The sequence below is a fragment of the Mytilus trossulus genome, chromosome 9, assembly GCF_036588685.1.
Source record: "Mytilus trossulus isolate FHL-02 chromosome 9, PNRI_Mtr1.1.1.hap1, whole genome shotgun sequence".
NCBI classification, from domain to species: Eukaryota; Metazoa; Mollusca; class Bivalvia; order Mytilida; family Mytilidae; genus Mytilus; species Mytilus trossulus.
In genome coordinates this window covers 46239370-46259688 of record NC_086381.1, presented here as the reverse complement: position 1 = coordinate 46259688, position 20319 = coordinate 46239370, and the positions used below count along the sequence as shown (strand labels likewise).

At 31.0% G+C, this 20319-nt stretch overlaps 1 protein-coding gene across 2 annotated transcripts in view; it reads left to right on the top strand.

The window, feature by feature from the left end:
• LOC134683001 (uncharacterized) overlaps positions 1-20319 on the top strand; it is a 37551-nt gene that overhangs the window by 1458 nt on the left and 15774 nt on the right. Inside the window, exons 2-7 of one of the 2 annotated variants that reach the window (XM_063541987.1) lie at positions 3941-4054; positions 7941-8158; positions 9983-10152; positions 11305-11410; positions 11804-11904; positions 12504-12665. In XM_063541987.1, coding sequence (XP_063398057.1) covers positions 4053-4054; positions 7941-8158; positions 9983-10152; positions 11305-11410; positions 11804-11904; positions 12504-12665 — 759 coding nt within the window. In that variant the 5' untranslated portion in view covers positions 3941-4052. Of the gene's footprint in view, positions 1-3940; positions 4112-7940; positions 8159-9982; positions 10153-11304; positions 11411-11803; positions 11905-12503; positions 12666-20319 lie in introns of both variants that reach the window. The other variant, XM_063541988.1, reaches the window with a different exon arrangement.

Here is a 20319-nt window from a genome sequence, read left to right as displayed (position 1 = left end):
TTGACTGCTAAAAGTGAATTATAATTTCACTATATCATTTTCATTAATGATTTAACAAAAACAAATGATTTTTTATATATCTTGTAGCTAATGATCATATAACAAAAAGGTACATTTTAGTCTAATCACTTTTTAAGAGTGCTCACTCACAGATCTTCTATAGTTTAATATAAGTATTACCCTGACTTTTGATCAGCTGACCATATTACAGCATTGTTTTATTAGTTAGTAAATAGGAGTAAAAAATCATTTTAAAATTAGTAATTACTGGTAATCATGGTAATAACTGGGCCATTTCAGGAATTACTTGTATTTTCTAAGTGCATCAGGGTTTACATGTAATTCCTAATTTCACCTATTTACTGTAACATATATATAGCTTTATAGCTTTCCAGTGTGAATGGAATACCATTTTAAAAGAGCAATTATTTATTCAAGAGATCCTTTTTTTGTATTAGAAATAACATAAAGCATGTTCAAGCCAATTCATTATTCACTCAAAATACTGTGGATTCATTTATTTTCATGGGTACCAGTTTTCATGGATTCAGGAACAATTGCAATTTCATGGATATTAATTTGGTTTCGTGGTTTTGCCAATGTCTGCAACATGTTTAACACCGCCGCATTTTTGCCCCTGTCCCAATTCAGGAGCCTCTGGCCTGTGTTAGTCTTGTATTATTTTTAATTTTAGTTTCTTGTGTACAATTTGGAGTTTGGTATGGCATTCATTATCACTGAACTAGTATATATATTTGTTAAGGGTCTAGCTGAAAGACGCCTCTAGGTGCAGGAATTTCTCGCTGCATTGAAGACCTGTTGGTGACCTTCTGTTGTTGTCTGCTTTATAGTGGGGTTGTTATCTCTTTGACACGTTCCCCATTTCCATTCTTAATTTTATTCTTAATGAAAATTGCACATAAGAATTTATGGTTCCCAGGTATCCATGCATGAAATCCACATAAATCGATATCGAAGGAATAATAATGAATATACAGTTACCATGGTTACTGTAGTTGTTTTCTGGTTTTTTTTTCTGGAAGGCACAGCATTAAAATCTTAATTTGTAATCATGGTAATTACTAGTCATTTTGGATTCATGATGATTTATCTAGATACTAGCAACTAGCTTCCAATGATTATTTATACAAATGTATGCATGTGTATCAGTTTATTTCTTCCTCTGTGAAATTCTATCCTGGGGATACTTTGTCCCAGTAATTTTTTTCCAGACATGTTATTTCACAGGTAGATTTTTCCAGAGGAGTGAAAATTTATCTGTGTTGTGCGGATAGTATGTTCCAGTATTTATTATCTGTTGCATATTTCACAGAACCTCGTGAAATAGAGTCCCATTAACTACTATGTCATCCACCTGAATACTTTACTGAACAGAAGCTGGGGAGGATATGAGAAAGGGAAGGAGGGTGTTATTGTCCAAAATAGTAAAAATACCTCTGAACGTTGGGAGGCAAAGTGTTGTTTTTTTTTATGATTTGAAGCAAAATACATAGACTGTTTTATCCTCTATGGCCCTGAATCCACAACTTAGTACACACTTCTTTTGTCATAATATCATTTTGTTACAGATAACATACAATCTATCTGATGAAATGAATTTTGTTTGGATTCTTTCATCTGAAGATTTGTTTGTAACTTCAAACTTATCTAATTTATTGCACTCCCTTTTTGAAGAACGAAAGAAAATTATAGAAAATATTATATATAGGAAATAAAATTGACCAGGAGTTGTCTCCCATAGACCTAGTACTATAGGAGGAATTATGTAATTTCTCCAGGTCACAGTGGCACCCATAACAACTATGTTTTGTCAATAACTTGGTTTATATCAGGTTAATTAGTGTAAATGTGTATTCTTGTGTTTTTTTTTGTTTTTTTGTTGTCTAAATGTACTTTAATCATTCTTATCATTTTCTGTGCTTTATTTTGTAATTCATTCATTTGATTGTATAGCTCAAATTTTGGGCACCATGATTGGTTAATAAAAATTATCTTATCTATCTTATCTACTAAAGTGAAATTTCTTTCAGCATGTTTCTGATTTAACAAAATTAATTTGGATACATGTTTAACCTTTCTTTAAAGGTACAGAGTGCATCGATATCTCAGTCTAATAGCTTACGTCAGCATGGTGCATTAATTATTGATGAGAATTTGATATCTTAAATTGCAATCATATACTTTAACCATGCTATCCTCCATATTTAATATCTTCTACTTTCCAGGGTCTGTTCCCAATGCTATATCTTATTTAACTCCAAAGAAGCATAGCCACATCAATTCATATTAGGCAACAATTAAATCAGAACTGTGATATTTACTGTAACAATTTCAAGATGGCATGAATATCAAATGAAACTAATCTTAGCTTTGCACCGTAATACGAAGCAAAATGTCAAGAAGTAAATGTTACCCAACCTTTATATCCATTTTAAGTGTCAAAATTAGAAGAAATTGGATTTACACTCTGAGTCTCATTTACATATACCCTTTATATATATTTATTACATTGGTTGCAATGAATTACATTGATTTCCCAGTTAGATAAATCCGATAATTTCACATGTGAAATAAACGTGGTTATTTCACTCTCTGACGTCATACAACAATAGGCGTTGTCAAGACGTCGATGACGTCGAAACAAAACATGCGTAGGAAAACCATATAGTTCCTTACATTTTCTACATTAATTCCATAAATAAAAGCAATTTGACAATGTAATAAAAAGTATAACTAATCGCCGTATTTGAATATAAAAAATAAGACAACTTGTGACCGAACGCCGCTATGGATTAAACTCGTGCTGCGCACTCATTTAATCCATGCGTCGTTCGGTCATGCGTTGTCTTATTTTTGATATTCAAATACGGCGATTAGTTATACTATAAACAAATGTACTATATGTTAGAGTATGGGGTCCTTTATAGCTTACTGTTTGGTGTGAGCCAAGACTCCAGAGAGTTGTCTCATTGGCATTCATACCACATCTTCCTATATTTGTGACATTTCTTACACAACTCCCGGTTAAAAGAGAGAAATAGAAAATATTATTTAATTAAATATTTTTAAGGATTTGTAATTCTTTAAAATTTGATCACATGTACATTTGTACATTGTATTAACTCAGTTTTCACTCCAACATGGCCAATACTGTTCAAGGTTGTGTTCAGATTTTTGGAGGTCAAAAACAGCATATTCCACAACACACACAGCATGTTACTAGAAATAAATTCTAGAAATCTGCTATTTACCAATGTTCATGCAACAGTTGTTGATTAATTATATAACAACAAAAGCCTGTTGTTGAGGTCAATATGATGTTAATTTAATAACCTTAGAGAAGTATATTTACTTCCAACTTTGTCCTCAATCAATATGCTTCTATAAATCCCTAATTTAATAATGTTCATGCAATACTTGTTGATTTAAATTACATAATAATAACAGCCTGTTGTTGATGTCAATATGATGTTTTATCAACTTAAAGAAGCATATTGACCTCAGGCTTAGTCCTCAATCAATATGCTTCTCTTAGGTCAATTTAACCTTGTATTGACCTCATACTGTTCTAAGGCTAAAATTATAATATATGTATTCTTTAAGCTTATTGGTTTATATTGTATTACGTTTCTTAAATAAAGTAAGGCCAAAAGTGAGAAATATAATATTTTAATTTCATATTACTGATGAATAATTTAGTGTTGTTTTCTGCATTCCATAAATAATGTATATTACAGTTTATAGTCTCAGAAACCAGATATTCAAATCCCTCTCTTTTTCTCACTATAGTCCATTTAAATCATATACCGTAGTCTTTCAGGGTGAGTGGTTACAACATAAAATAGTACTATTGATAACTTAGTATTATTATGTCATTTTCTGTCTCACTGTTTAAATATATTTACACACACAATTTCAGAAGTTTAAGTGGAGGACAATTCGGTAATTATTCAGGGACATGACTAACTATCGCCATCACACGGAGAGTTTAGGAGTTTAGGACAGCACATGGAAAAGCAGACATCACATGCATGTAATTCATCCGATTGATACGGAGATTACCTGTATAACAATTTGCAATTAAATCAAGGTAACATAGATTTTCATTTTACCGCTTTTCCTTTTTTTTGGTTTGTATAATTTAAGAAAAAAAAAGTTTGAAAACATTTTACCTTGTAAGTTATACATGTTATTATCAATACTGTAAATTGGTAAAAAAAAATGTATGCATTTATTATTGCATATTTTGAAAATTGAAAAAAAAAATTGAAAACTTTTTGCCTCACAAGTAAGTTATTAGATATAGGAAGATGTGGTGTGAGTGCCGATGAGACAACTCTCCATCCAGATAACAATTTAAAAAGTAAACCATTATAGGTTAAAATACGGCCTTCAACACAGAGCCTTGGCTCACACCGAACAACAAGCTATAAAGGGCCCCAAAATTACTAGAGTAAAACCATTCAAAAGGGAAAACCAACGGTCTAATCTATGCATGTTATGATTAATACTGTAAATTGGTAAAAAAATGTTTGCATTTATTATTGCATATTTTGAAAAATGAACACAAATGGGAGTATATTTATTGTGATTTTAGGAAAAGCTAAATACAGTCATACATGTATTTATATTTGATATATTCTTATTGCAATACTTATGCTCAAACACTCATATCAAAGACTGTGTTTCTTCTTCTTCCCGTAAGGAGTTGACCTCATACTTAAGGGATTTACTAACTCCCCCTGTTTGGACTGACCTGAACATCAGATTCGGTACATATCAATTTTGCCCTTTTAAGCAAAGATCAAGATCTGTTTGAATTATTTATTAAAAACCTTTGATGGTCCATCAGAGCTTAGAAAAGACAATTTCCTAGCTAGACCAGGCGCGGATCCAGAAGGGGGGTTCTGGGCGGGGGTTGGACCCCCCCTTTGTCCTGGGTTAGAAACCCCTTTTTTAAAATGGCTGGATCCGCCCCTGTCGACAATAATTATTGATGCCTGGAGTCTGTGACAGTGATTCTCTTTCAAACTGTACTCCTAAAAAGTTAATATAATTTTTTGTGTTTCAATCAAGGACGAATAATTTTTTGCATCCTTGGTTCAATGACCCACGCCAGTATATTTTTTAGAGAAAATTTTTGTTGTCGTAATTTTTTATTGTTACAAATTTTGAAATATTTGTTTTTCATAGTTCAAGGACCAGTCAAACTTTATAAAGTTTTATTTTAGAATGTTTACTAGCTTTTATAGACTATAGGATTACTTAATAATGTTTATAACACTATAATTTGACTTCACTTTAGTTTGAGGTGAATGAACTTTTACAGAGACGTAACCTATCTATATCAGGACGAACATTTGTTTTACCTTCCTATATTATATTGTAATGTTGGGATTCAAAGATATTTGTAGGATACCAATTTTCAAGGATTTCATAGGTTCAGGAGAACCATGAACTAAAATGTTCAACAATTTACACATAAAGTTTAAGGAATATATGTAGACTTTTCCAAAATCACAAAATTAAATATCCTGGGAGGTCCCTAATTGGGATGTCCAAGTTTTCCTCAATCCATGAAAATTGGTACCCACGAAAGTAAATGTAAAAAAGGGCATAAATATTAACATTCAAGTGTTTTTAAACTTTATACATTGTATTCAAGGATGTCTACTAAAAAACAAAGACTATGAATATGAATAAGAAGTTATTTGAGAAAGTGTTAAGTTAAATTTATTTGACTTTTTGTCAGCAATTAAGGTGACATCAAACCCTAGATTATTTAAACATCGTCTCTTAAAAGATTAGGTTCAATTTCAAATTATTGAGATTATTTTTGATGTTTTTTCATTTTACTTATTGTCAAATTTAGAGTGACACTAGAAAAATTTTAAGTACCTACATGTAGGAAATATTAGATATATTGGACACTTAAAGAATAAACCCTTGGATGTAGGTAGGTGAGATAAACAGTTCATAGAGGACAAATAAAAAAATGCTGGTTGTCACAGTTTAAAAAAGGTCAATCGCCTCTATATTAAAGTTACAAAATGAAAAAAGAATGACCATAAAGAAACTACTACCTTTGTTGATTGCGTTCATAAGTGGTTTTTTTCTTGTTTTTATATATAGATTAGACAATTAAATTGGTTTTCCTGTTTGAATGGTTTTACACTAGAATTTGTTGGGGCCCTTTAGGGGCTGTTTGGTATGAGCCAAGGCTCTTTGTTGAAGACTGCACCTTGACCTATAATGGTTAACTTTTACATGTTTTATAAATTCTGACAAGGATGGAAAGTTGTCTCATTGGCACTCATACAACATCTTCATACATCTATTATAAACAATTAATTTGTTAAAAGTTCTCATATATCTAATATTGGTTATCAAATTCAAAATTGTTCAAGTGCAACTTTTTGTCTTAACTGCTATTTTTTTGTTGATATGTATTGGGCAAATTATAAATGGAGCAGGATATGCTGTTACCTTCGAATTCCCTCATCAGCATACAGGATCACCCCCCACCTAAATTTTGTTTTGTATGCTATAGCTTGTCCTTTTATAGTTTTATCTTTTTGTCATTTTCTTGTCAGTTCATTTTCCTTTTAGTATCTAAACAGGTGGCCTTGCTTTCATAAAACCAAAACCAGAATTGTTTATATAATCGTAAATTAAATAAAACAGCATCTGCAAGTATGAAGTGACACAAAATGACTTTAAGAAATTAAGGAGATTTTTGGCATTTCTGGATAGTATGATAATTAACATTAAAGTATACTGGTAATAACTTTTTAATAATTTTAAACTTCTTAGTGAGCAGCTTAATTTAATACTCACAGTAAACCAAAGAAAACAGGTTTTTCCTCCTCAAAAATTGAAATTTAATTACCATGTTCATAAGCCATATATGCTAAGTTGACTTCATAAATTATACCATGTAAACGAAACATTTAATATTGATGATATTTACATTTAAGCTTCTGTTTGTACATAACAGATATGCTGTGTTTGTTTAATGTGTGCTATGCATTCTTGAGCCTATTTTGTGCTGCATAAATTTTCAAGATTAGAGTGTACAGGTGTAAGGAATATTAAACAATTTCAATTTATATCAAAACTTATTATCTGTAGATAGTGTTTGATTTTATCATTTTAATTTTAGTTTCTTGTGTACAATTTGGAAATAAGTATGGCGTTCATTATCACTGAACCTAAGTATTTATTTTTTTAGGGGCCAGCTGAAGGACGCCTCCGGGTGTGGGAATTCTCGCTACATTGAAGACCTGTTGGTGAACTTCTGCTGTTGTTTTTTTCTATGGTTGGGTTGTTGTCTCTTTGACACATTCCCCATTTCCATTCTCAATTTTATTTGATTTTGGTCTGGAAACCGTAAGTGATTCAGATGAGCTTTTACAAGCAACCACAAGTATTGAACAATTTTAGAACTTTTTCTAAAAGATTTCAGTTTACTCTGCTATTACAATTAATTGAGAACGTAAGATTAGGCAATGTAATTATTTACATGTATTCTTAACAGGTATTTTCTGACCAGGATATAAACGAGGGTTTGGATGGGAAGTTCTTTTGTTTCTGTATTCATTCATTTTTGGACCTTGTTCTTTATTAATAATACTTTTGTACTTTTGCTTATTTTCCTTTATTCTTTTTATTTTAGCACCCTCTTTCTTTATTTCAATTTTTTTGTCCACTCTTCTCTGTTCTCTTTTTGCTATGTTTGCCCATTATTTTCATTTTTCTATTTTTTAGTCCACTTTTCTCTCTGTTTATTCTTATTATATTTTGCCCATTATTCTCTATTCTGTTAAACTCCATCCACACCCTCATAAATTATTCAAATTTTCATTTAGAAAGTTATATCATTTTATTGTCCTTCTAAATGTTACATATTTGCATTGCAGGTCACATTTTGTAAAAAAGGACCAAAAAAATAAAATGGTGGAAGAGAAATTAGATTTGACTAATATGGAGAATGATTTTGTGTCTTCGCCAAAGAGTGGTCAAGAAATGGAGCTGATATTTAACCATGTAAATGTGACCATCAATAAAAGACAGATTCTAAAAGATGTATCTGGTATTGCTAAAGCAGGATGTTTAACTGCTATAATGGGACCCAGTGGTAAGATTTAAATTGTTTATTTTTGTACAAAGTGTTATGTAAAACTTACAGGACAATAAAGCAAGTGTTTACATTTAAATTTCTTCTGACACCATACTTCTTTAAATATTGCCATTGGCCGTCATGGCCAAATTATTAAATCATATGGTTGATTAGTGATGAGAATCAGAGCCTTCGTGGACTTTTAAAAATCAATTAAATCAACTTGTATCTGCCACAAAATAAACAAAATCTACTAACGCCTATATCTATCATCATGGTGGTTTTTTACTATCAAAAGATTTACCCCCCTGCCCCTCCCCCCTCCCCCCCCAAAAAAACAAAAAAACAAATACATACTCTGTCTAGTATTATATGAAGAAGGTCAATTAAAACTTATTTTCCCATATCATACAAAGTTTTCTTGTTCAAGAGATAAAACTATATTATATACATTTCATAAACCAAGATGTGACTGTTTGTTAGATTTTAGCCACAAAATTCTATACTAGTGCCTATATATTTAACAAAATAATGCTTTGTTTTTTAACTTTGAATCTGTTGGGGGTAAGAATTCGGATATTTATTTTTTTTAATTTTTTTTATATATATATGTAACGTTTACACAAATTTATGGATAACCTATATAATCATAGAATAGAATAGGGAATCATTTTAATTATATCTAAATATTTATCATCTGACATCATGTGAACAAAATTTACTTAAGATGCCATTTATCATGGTGTTCTCAGCCAGGAGTCGGTCCACCAAAATACTTAAGTTCTGAACATCATAATTGTCTCCTGATACTCAATAGATTTATCTCAATAGAATGACAAAGTTAATTCTGTATACTGTAAATTCAGAAATTATTGAGTGCATTTATCATTGCGATTTTGTCATTTTAGACTAAAAAATTTTGAGATATTGAGAAAAGTCCTGTTTACTTCAAAAAAAAAATTTCTTCAAAATGCAAGTTTGAATTATAGCTATTATAGATAAGATAATTTTATTAACCAATCATGGTGCCCAAAATTTGAACTAAACAATTGAATGAATAACAAAATAAATCACAGAAAATGATTAGATTGATTATAACCCTGTCACATTTGTGGTTATCATTTAGGCTTGACAATGCTAGACATAAGGTCACAAGATTTTTAACAAGCTGCCAAAAGTCAAAAAGAATATGTGCTTTACTTTATACCTTGTTACAATAATTATTCAACAGTGATTCATTATATGTATTAGAAATTAATTAGAGGTATATTAAAAGGGCAATATGCCATTTATTTAGCCTTATTGCCATAGGACGGAAAAGAGCAGGTTCGTCCAGAGAAGAAAATATGCCAAAGGGGGAAATAATGTGCTAAAAAAAAATCTGCCATACGGATGACAAGAAATGATGTCATTTTATTACCAGGCAATAAGTATGCTTCAAATTGGTGTACACAAATAATCATCTTCTGTTAGATTAGCGAAAGCTGCAGAGTCCGACTACCTTGTAGACTTGTGTTGTAAAAAAAATGCTGGTGTTTCTATTTTTGTTTCTTATTTTATAAGAATATAATGTACCAGAGATGTTTTATAAATAATGATATTTTTTTTGTACTTCAACTTCAAGTGAAATTTACTATAGAAAAGAAAAAATTATAAATAAACACAAACAAAACAAATGATGAAATGAACAAACAAACAAATAAAAGCCTTTTGTTGACTTCACAATGTTCATTTGCAATTTAAATAAATCCAATCTTGTCACAAAACAAATCAATGCATTCAAAGAAAACATCCCTGCATTTAATTGGCTTTATAATCATAATTCACTGTTTTTAATTCCAGGAGGTGGGAAAACTACACTGTTAAATACATTAGCAGGAAGATTCCCATCTACATCAGGGGAGATAACTCTCAATGGTTGTTCTGTCTCCAAATCGATGAGAAGGAAAGTGTGTTATGTACTACAGCAGGATGTTTTCTTCCCAAACTTAACTCTAAGAGAAACTTTGTCAGTAAGTTTAAAATATTGATACATTTACATAAACCATTGCATATCATCATTTGATTGATTAATTAATTTTTTAAGCACCACGTTTGGGCTATTTTGTGGCGGCCATTTTTTTTGTGGTTGAAGCTGGAGTATCAGGAGAAACCACCAACCTTCAATAGGAAAACTGACAATCCTAGTCGATTAAAAATGGAGTGGAGTGCACCCTCACAAGCAGGGTTTGAACTCACAACCTCAGTGTTGACTGGCTAGTGATAACAGTTTGTCTTCAATATATTTCATTATTTATTAGATTTTTCATAGCTTGCAAACAAAACATTATTATAAAGAGCACATTATTAACCACCTATACTTAGACAGCTTTAGTCAACAAGATGACAGAAAACCTATTCAAAATTTTCAAAAAGCAACAGTTGCATTCATTTAAACTGACAACAAGAAAGCTCTTTAAGAACAACATTTTATGTTTTTCGATTAAATACCATAAATTTAAATGAATATCCACCATGTAAGATTGAAATAAAGTCAAAATACAACTTAGCATACCAGAAATTTAATCATAAGAAAATATATGTATGCAGTGAAATCAAAGTTTATTAATTTTTCGTTGGACACACAATGTAATGAAATAGAAAATGGTAAATAAAGGATTAAAAAAAATGAAAATAGACCGTCAAGTTTATTAATTCAATGTCAAAATAATCTAAATATCTTTTAAATGTTTTCCTTGTCTTGAAATTATGCATGGAATAAATGTCACTGAATACAAATATGAATACATGTACAAATATTAAAGTTTTATTTTAATTTGGATCACATATAACAATACAAACATAAGCTCTCAAGAGCTTTTTACCAAATATAAAATAACATAAAAACAACATTAAAACATAGAACAGGCAGACAAAATATATAACAGCACAGGCATATTGAAATACAGGCAAAGCATTACTAAAATACATATCTAAACATACCATAACTGAAGCACAACTAAAACTTTGGGCAAATAAAGATATAGCACATGTGCAAAATTTAAGGCATAATAATATTACTGGACAGTAAGCAAGCAACATCCAACAGTCTATTTCAAATATAATGAAAGTTTTGCAATTGCAAACTGTTCATAAAACATCTTTTTGTTATTTTTTTTTGACAGTTTACTGCAATGATCCGTCTACCAGACAAAATGCCAAAGGTAGAGAAAGAAAGAAGAATGGAACAACTTATAGATGACCTTGACCTCAGAAAATGTTTAGACACAAGTATGTAATAGGCAGTGTTCTTCCCAAGGCTTCTTGCATATTGGTATCATGGTAGTTGACAATTTAGAATTTTAGAATTTACTAAAAATGTGGGTCAATAATTTTACAGACACGTGAATGTTTCAAGTCCGATGTTTTTAATTGAAAAATCTTATTAAGAATTCAGGAGAAAACCTTAATTCTCACCATGGAAATGGAATAATTTGATTGCCTTATTCTCACATAAATTGAACTGAAACGTGTGAACAAGTTTAAATTTTGTGTATATATATTTCTAAAAAAAAATGTGCTATGATTGCCAATGAGACAACTTTCCAAAAGACACCAAATGATCCGAAATTGACAACTATATGTCATTGTACAGTATATTGTTTATTTTTGTTTCTGTGGCAGTTATTGGAGATGTTTGGCTGAGAGGGTTATCTGGTGGAGAGAAGAAAAGAGCAAACATTGCCTGTGAATTAATAACTGACCCTGTTATGATACTTTTAGATGTGAGTACTGTAAGCTCATAGATTTCAGGTATTTCATGCCCCTGCCGTTACAGATGTTTTTTCCTAACTGTATATTGCTACATTAACCATATGTTATGAATCTTATACACAATGCTTTTTACTGCTAATTACAGATCAAGTTTGAACCTTACTGGTGTCACTTTTACTATTCTAGAGTTATGTCCCTTTACAAATTGAAAATTTCTGGAAAATTGTTTGTTTCTGTTCTCTAATTTTAGTTTATTTCAACCAAATGTTATGAAACTTTAATGTGATGCTCATAACCTCAAAACTCAGATCAAGTACAAATTTGGGTAGCATCACTTTCTCATTCTTGAGTTATGGCCCTTTATAATGTAATATGCAAGCAGGGGCACAATCTGTGTTCCATGGACACTTTCCAAATTTATGTCAGTTGTTTTTGTATCAACCCTGAAAGTGAAATAAAAATGAAATATAGTATTTTATACCATATTACTCTAAAATGGGATCTATAGTACAATCACACTGTCCATCTGTCCTTGTGATCATATTTCTATTTGTCTGTCCATTTGTCTATCTATTTGATCAAGTACATGTTATACATTATCTCCATTTAGGAACCAACATCAGGTCTTGATTACAGTACAGCCTTTGGTTTGATACAAATTTTGAAGACATATGCCAAAGACCACAATAAAACTGTTGTCACAACCATACATCAGCCATCCAGTTTTATTTTCTATCAGTTTGACAATCTATTACTGCTATCTGATGGAGAGGTAATTTAACACAACGCAATCTATACTAACAGAATGAAATACTGTAATTGAAATATCATTCAGTTAACTTATTATTTGGAGTTTTGCATGACTAACAGAAATTAGGAAATACTGTTTATTCAGAAATTTTTATGAATTATATAATTCAACTTGATAGGATTTGCACATAAAAAACTTACAATTTGAATTTTAATACATTGTAGCATAATTTGTATGCAGCGTTTTCTAAAATTGAATCATAATAATTTTAATCTGACATTTGAATCCATAGTTTAATAATTGCTATTAAATTTATATGCAAGCAAAATTTTCTGAATTAACAATAGTTCTACAAGTTTCGTTCTATGATACACTACCCATCTAGAATTTGAATGCATAGTAAATGCTATTATGCATGACTTTGTAATGCTGCATTTTATAGCTCAAATAAGGCCTTCCATTCATTATTTATGATAGTTATATAGAGTACTAACAAATGTTTTTGATCTTCGTCCTAGGTTTTTTGGGGAAATTTTCATTTGTGTCTCAATTATGTAGGAGTTTTACTTCTTGAATATTAAATTTAGTGCAACACATTGAATCACAAAGAAAAAACTCAGTGAAGATTTACCTTTTTTGTCTAAAGCTTTAAACATAAACAAAATTTGACTCAAAAATTTCTTGATATACAGTATGATTGATTAGTTCTACCTAGGCGTTTCTAGAAAATAAAATTGGAGTTACTTTTCCTGTAATTCTGCCACACATAAGGGTATAGATCTATGGAATTTTTTCATTGAAAATATTCATGTGCATATCAACCACAGAAAAATGATAAAATAACTAGTCATATGGAATATTCAATTGTCTGTTTGCCAATTCCAGTTATTGACCCTGTAATTAGAGATCCCTTATTTGGTTGTCTCCCTTAAGAGTAACATATTTTTTTATTGACAATGGATAGCTAGCAGAAAAAGCAAATGTATCTGTGCGTAATCTTTTAATTACATTTAATTTGTTATCAAGCTAAAAACTTTCGATACCAGTAGTTTTTTTTTAATTAAATTGTTAAAAAGCCGATATATGACATTCAACGTTTCATGCTTTGCATGCGCAAAAGCCAAGTTTGTCCAGTAAAGAACCTGTCTTTTATTGACAAAGGGAAGTAATTTATTGAAAAAGTGTGTAATAACAGAATCAAATCAGTAATTGGCAAATGGACTATTGTTCCAAGGAATACCCCTGTGTAATCTTATATATTTAAATGAATGGATATACAAAACTATAGCCATTTATATTCTGTTTGTTTACACTAGTGTATTTAGTTCAAACAATTTAAATATGTTCTTTGTGTGTACACATCTGTATTTAGATCTAACAATTTATGTTTTGTTTGTGTACACATATGTATTCAGTTCTAACAATTTATGTTATTTTTTGTGTACACATATGTACTTAGGCAGCAACCATTTGATTTTCTGGGGGGGGGGCTATGGGTTTTTTTTTTTGGAAAAAAAAGTTTGTTTCCAGGTTTTGGTGAAAAAAATAATTTGTTTTGGACCCTGAGAAAAAAAAATTGTTTGTTTCACCCTCAGCTGCCACTATATGTTATGCTAAAATTGAAAGAAAAAAATGTTTTCCGTTTGTCGCTAAAAAAATAGATTGTTCTTTGCCGAAGGCGAAAAAAAAAGTTTGCACAGAAAAAAAAACATAGCCCCCCCAGAAAATCAAATGGTTGCTGCCTTAGTTCTAACAATTTATGTTCAGTTTATATTTAGTGTGTAACTTTGTGTATTTTCAGTTTCATGCCTACCTATAGTTTGCTTCAACACTGTATTTTTCAGTTTGTACCTGTACTAACAAATTCATGTATAACTGCATTTTGTATGTGTTCTTGACACCTGCATGTTGTAAATAGAAGGTAAAGTACAATTTTAAGCCCCACCTACGATAGTAGAGGGGCATTTTGTTCTGGTCTGTGGGGTTCGTTGGTCCGTCCGTCCATCTGTCCAACTTCAGGTTAAAGTTTTTGATCAAGGTAGTTTTTGATGAAATTGAAGTCCAATCAACTTGAAACTGAGTACACATATTCCCTATGATATGATCTTTCTACTTTGAATGCTAAATTATAGTTTTGACCCAAATTTCACGGGTCACTGAACATAGAAAATGATAGTGCAAATTTCTGGTAAAAGTTTTTGGTCAAGGTATTTTTGATGAAGTTGAAGTCCAATCAAAATTAAACTTAGTATACGTGTTCCCTATGATATGATCTTTCTAATTCAAATGCTAAATTAGAGATTTTACCCCAATTTCAAGGTCCACTAAACATAGAAAATGATAGTGTGAGTGGGGCATCTTTGTACTATGGATACATTCTTGTTTTGTACTAACATATTCATTAAGTATAACTACATTTTGTATGTGCCCTTGACACCTGCATGCTGTAAATAGAAGGTAAAGTACTAACATACTCATTATGTATACATTGTAAAGCATTTTGTATGTGTCCTTGAATGCATGCTGTAAATAAAAGTAAAGTACATTTTTTTGTACTAACATCTTCATTATGCATTTTTCATGTGTCCTTGACACTTGCATGCTGTAAACAAATAGTAAAGTACTAACATATTCATTTGGTATAACTTTGTCCTTGACACCTGCATGCTGTAAACAAATAGTAAAGTACTAACATATTCATTTGGTATAACTTTGTCCTTGACACCTGCATGCTGTAAATTTAATGTTAACTCCAATTTAACATAAATAGTTATGATTTCACTATGAACTATGAAAAAATATCCAACAAAGGTAAAAAAACAAGTATTTTTTCAAGGGACACTTTTACACAGTAGTGGACAATATTTTATAATAAAATTCTGTCCTTGAAAAAATTTCACAGGTCATATCCATGAATATCTGTCCATGGGACATCATTTCATGAGGGACACTATTTAATTCTACAATTGTTCTGGAAGAACATGCTGACTTATCATGTGATCATTCAACATCTAATATTGATAGTTTGATAGTTTATTGGAGAAAACTCAGCCGCAGAAGACTGCGTAACAGGAGCATATTTATATACACAATATTAATTACAACATAGTTCATCATACAAACATAATACATTTTTAAATTATACATCTTCAAAAATAAGTTTGTGTTTATTACAGTTTTAAATTAGACAAGCATCTTTTCTACCTTTTGAATAAAAATTGACAGCTTAGACAGCACATTACTATTACTATATTTAAGCATGCCAAGTACTTTTTTTTCATTTGGATATTTTAAATAATATGGAGGTATGAACTTCCCCCTTAAATCCTTAACTTCATAGTTGGTACATTTACATATATAGTGGTATACATCTCCAAGACCAGCTTTACAAAGTGGACAAATCCTCTCATTTCGTGGTACATTTCTCCATCTTCCTGTTTCGATGGGAAACTTTGTATTACATACCCTTAATTTACATATGTTTACCCTATGACCCCGCCTTAATTTTAACAGATATGGTTCCAAGCAAAACTCTTCTTTAAAGTGTAGATAAAATTCCCCCCTTGATGAATTGTTTATATCTGAGAACCATTTTTGAATAAACTGGTCCTGGAGACGCTGCCTTACATTAATTTTAATATAATTATAATCAACTTGCTCCGGAAAATTATATAGTTCACAAAAGCCACAATCATTAAACACAGATTTTACATAGTTAAACCACTTAAAATTACAACCTTCATGCTCATGCATGTACCAAAGTAACTTATAAAGTTTGCCCGAAAGTTTTTTATCATTTGTTGCTAGCTTGTGCCAAAAACATACCATTTTTAACTTGATCTGCAGTTCAAGCGGAAATCTTCCAAGTTCCCCATATACCATAAAATTTGGCGTAGATGATCGCACACCCAAAGTGCGCTTACAAAACTGTAGATGTAACTTTTCAGTATTATTTTTATTTTCAAACCCCCATATTTCCGAGGAATAGGTCAAAATAGGAACCACCAAAGCATCAAATAATTTTAGCTGTAGATCAATCGGAAGTGAGATATTTTGTATCTTCTTGTAAAGAGCATAAAGTGCTTTTTGAGCTTGGTCTACCAATTTTTAACGAGCTTGAAAGAAATTTCCGTTGTAATTAAACAGCAGACCAAGATAAACATATGAATCTTTAATTTCAATAATTTCATTACATAGTTTAAAAGTAACATTCTTATTATACTTTCTCTTTGAAAAAATTACAATCTTTGTTTTTGTAACATTAACAGTGAGTTTCCACTCAAAACAATATTGCTCAAAAACATCCAGAGCCTTTTGTAACCCTTCTGCCGATTCCGCAAAAATGATTGTGTCATCGGCGTACAGAAGAATAAATAACTTGATATACAAATCAAGATTCTCTGTAAATTTTCCATTAATAAATTTTAGACCATCCACAGAGTTTTCATCCAGATATTCCTCCAAGTCATTAAGGTATAAGGCAAAGAGAAAAGGTGACATTTTTTCTCCCTGTCTTACACCTACCTCACACGGGAAAAAATCTGTTTTCAGTTCTCCATTTTTAACACAAGACTTAATATCTGTATACATGCTCAATATAACTTTAAACATTTTCCCACCAATATTATATTTTAATAGTTTTTGCCATAGTCCCACCCTCCACACTGTGTCAAACGCTTTTCTAAAATCTACAAAAGCGCAAAATAATTTCTTTCCCGAACTCAAATATAATGAAATTAAAGCATGCATGATAAACATACTATCTTGGACAGAATATCCCTTACGAAAACCACCCTGGGCATCAGTTATAATCCCGATCTCGTCTGACAGAGCATTAAGTCTTGAATTAAGTATAGAGGTGAACACTTTTCCTAAATTCGATGTAAGACAAATAGCTCTGTAATTATCCAAATTGTTTGGATCCCCCTTATTTTTAAATAACGGCTTAATGATACCAATAAGCCATGAATTTGGAACGATTCCAGAATCAAACACTAAATTAAATAACTTAGTGTAAATAGGCAAAAATTGATTCACCATGCTTTTTATAAATTCGTTGACAATCTCATCTTCCCCTGGGGCTTTCCCATTACATAACTTTTTAACAGCTGACAGTATTTCGTCCTGTGTGATTTCCTGATCTATAATTTCAATAAAACCCTGATCTTTTATACTTTTAGCTAAATCCTCAAAATCACACACACTACTGTGGATTCATTATTATTTGCTGGATTCCAAATTTTGTGCGTTTGGTTAGGGGGATAGGAGGGGTCCTGATCCCAAAATTTCGGGCTTATAAACAAGAAATCAAGAGGTCCCAAAATTTAAATAATCTCAATCCTGACATCCCAAAATTTAAAAAAAAAGAATTCCCTGATCCTGACAGTGTAAATCCCGAAAACCCAAGCTTAAATACACCCGATGCCGGAGTCCCATTAAAGGTCCTATCCCCCCTCCTTGGTGGATACAGGTGAACCAGGAATTGAAATGTTCAACCAATTACCAATTTAATATAGGTTTTGTATAAAGAGTGTAACACCAATAAATCAAATACCCACGAAAATGCATGTTTTCATCAATCCAAGAAAATTGATACCCATGAAAATAAGGTAGCAATACACAGTTAAGAAATAAACTTAAAATTGACACTCATAATTTTTAACCACCCTCTTTCTCCCCCTGTCTACCAAAGAAGGCTTTATATGTGTGTTATGCATGTATATACTTGTAGAAAGAGAATCTTCCATAGATTTGATTTCTAATGGTCATAAGGGTGAAATATAATCCCTTTTGGGTGTAACTATGGCAACAATCTGCATTTCTTAGATACAAAATATAGCAAAAAAGGGGGGTGAACATGTCACAAAAGTCTCCAAAATTTGGTTTAAAGGAAAATTTCAATGACTTACAGTGATACCTTTCCTGAATCCATAGGTTTATATCTATCAAGTGGTCCAAAAAAAAATCATATGTCTTCCTGCTCGTTTTTCCATAAAATTGAATTGAAAAGATTGAGCGCAAAATCTTTGTTGATAAACACTACAATAATTTATGGACCTATGAACGGTACGGATAGGAAAATACGGACAGTCAATCATTGAAATGGCCTATAAAACATGTTAAAATCAATCTAAATGTTCATATAAACCCACTAAGAAGGCTATATTATTCTTCAATTATCTAAAAATCAATTTTATTGTACAAAAACTTTCATATTTAAAAAATTCACAGGGGCCATAATGCGAAACTAAACTTCTAACTGTGTATTGCTACCTTAAGGATTAACATTTTTTTTCCCCAATTCCACTTTAAATGGATTTCTGTTTTCTACTAGTTAAAACGAGCATTTTCGCCTGCTTGTTTTGAAAATCAGTTCAGAAATAAATATTTTATGAAGGTTAGCAGTTGACACTGAAACGCAACAAAAAAGTGATTTTATGAAACATGCCATGTCAAAGTGCATTTTCTCCTTTTTTAGTCAATTTTCTAAAACTATACCTTCTAAGCCTGTCTTTCCTTGTTTAAAAACCTAAATTAACCTTAACAGTAGACAAGTTTTACAAGTTAAAGCTATTTTAAAGCTCTAGAATGTCAATTTTGTTGTGTATTACAATACCAAGGCCTTGGTTAAAATTTAGTCAATACTGAATTTATTTATAACAGCGGGGGAAAAATTGGGCTTAATTCATGCTAAATTGTGACTTTATACTTGCTAAAATAATAAATTTGATTTAGTCGCATGAAAAAATATAAAGCGTTCCCTTCTAAGGTTTCTACATAACATGCAATCTTCTTTTCCAAGGGGTAGCCAATAAAGTATCAAGTAATAACGGAACCAAGGCTTTGTGTCAAAATGTCTATATTAGTTGCTAAGGACAATAAACAACAAAACTAAGATATATTGTCATACTAAAGGTTGTTTCTCCCTTAGAATTGTATCTAGAACCTAAATATCAATAGTTTTGTGGTATATTTGTCTAAAAAAAAGGCAATAATTTGCTTTGTCAAATGCCATAAGGTAGCAATACACAGTTAGGAAAAAAACTTAAAATTGACACTCATAATTTTTAACCACCCTCTTTCTCCCCCTGTCTAACAAAGAAGGCTTTATATGTGTGTTATGCATGTATATACTTGTAGAAAGAGAATCTTCCCTAGATTTGATTTCTAATGGTCATAAGGGTGAAATATAATCCCTTTAGGGTGTAACCATGGCAACAATCTGCATTTCTTAGATACAAAATATAGCAAAAAAGGGGGGTGAACATGTCACAAAAGTCTCCAGAATTTGGTTTAAAGGAAAATTTCAATGACTTACAGTGATACCTTTCCTGAATCCATAGGTTTATATCTATCAAGTGGTCCAAAAAAAATCATATGTCTTCCTGCTCGTTTTTCCATAAAATTGAATTGAAAAGATCGAGCGCAAAATCTTTGTTGATAAACACTACAATAATTTATGGACCTATGAACGGTACGGATAGGAAAATACGGACTGTCAATCATTGAAATGGCCTATAAAACATGTTAAAATCAATCTAAATGTTCATATAAACCCACTAAGAAGGCTATATTATTCTTCAATTATCTAAAAATCAATTTTATTGTACAATAAATTTCATATTTAAAAAATTCACAGGGGCCATAATGCGAAACTAAACTTCTAACTGTGTAT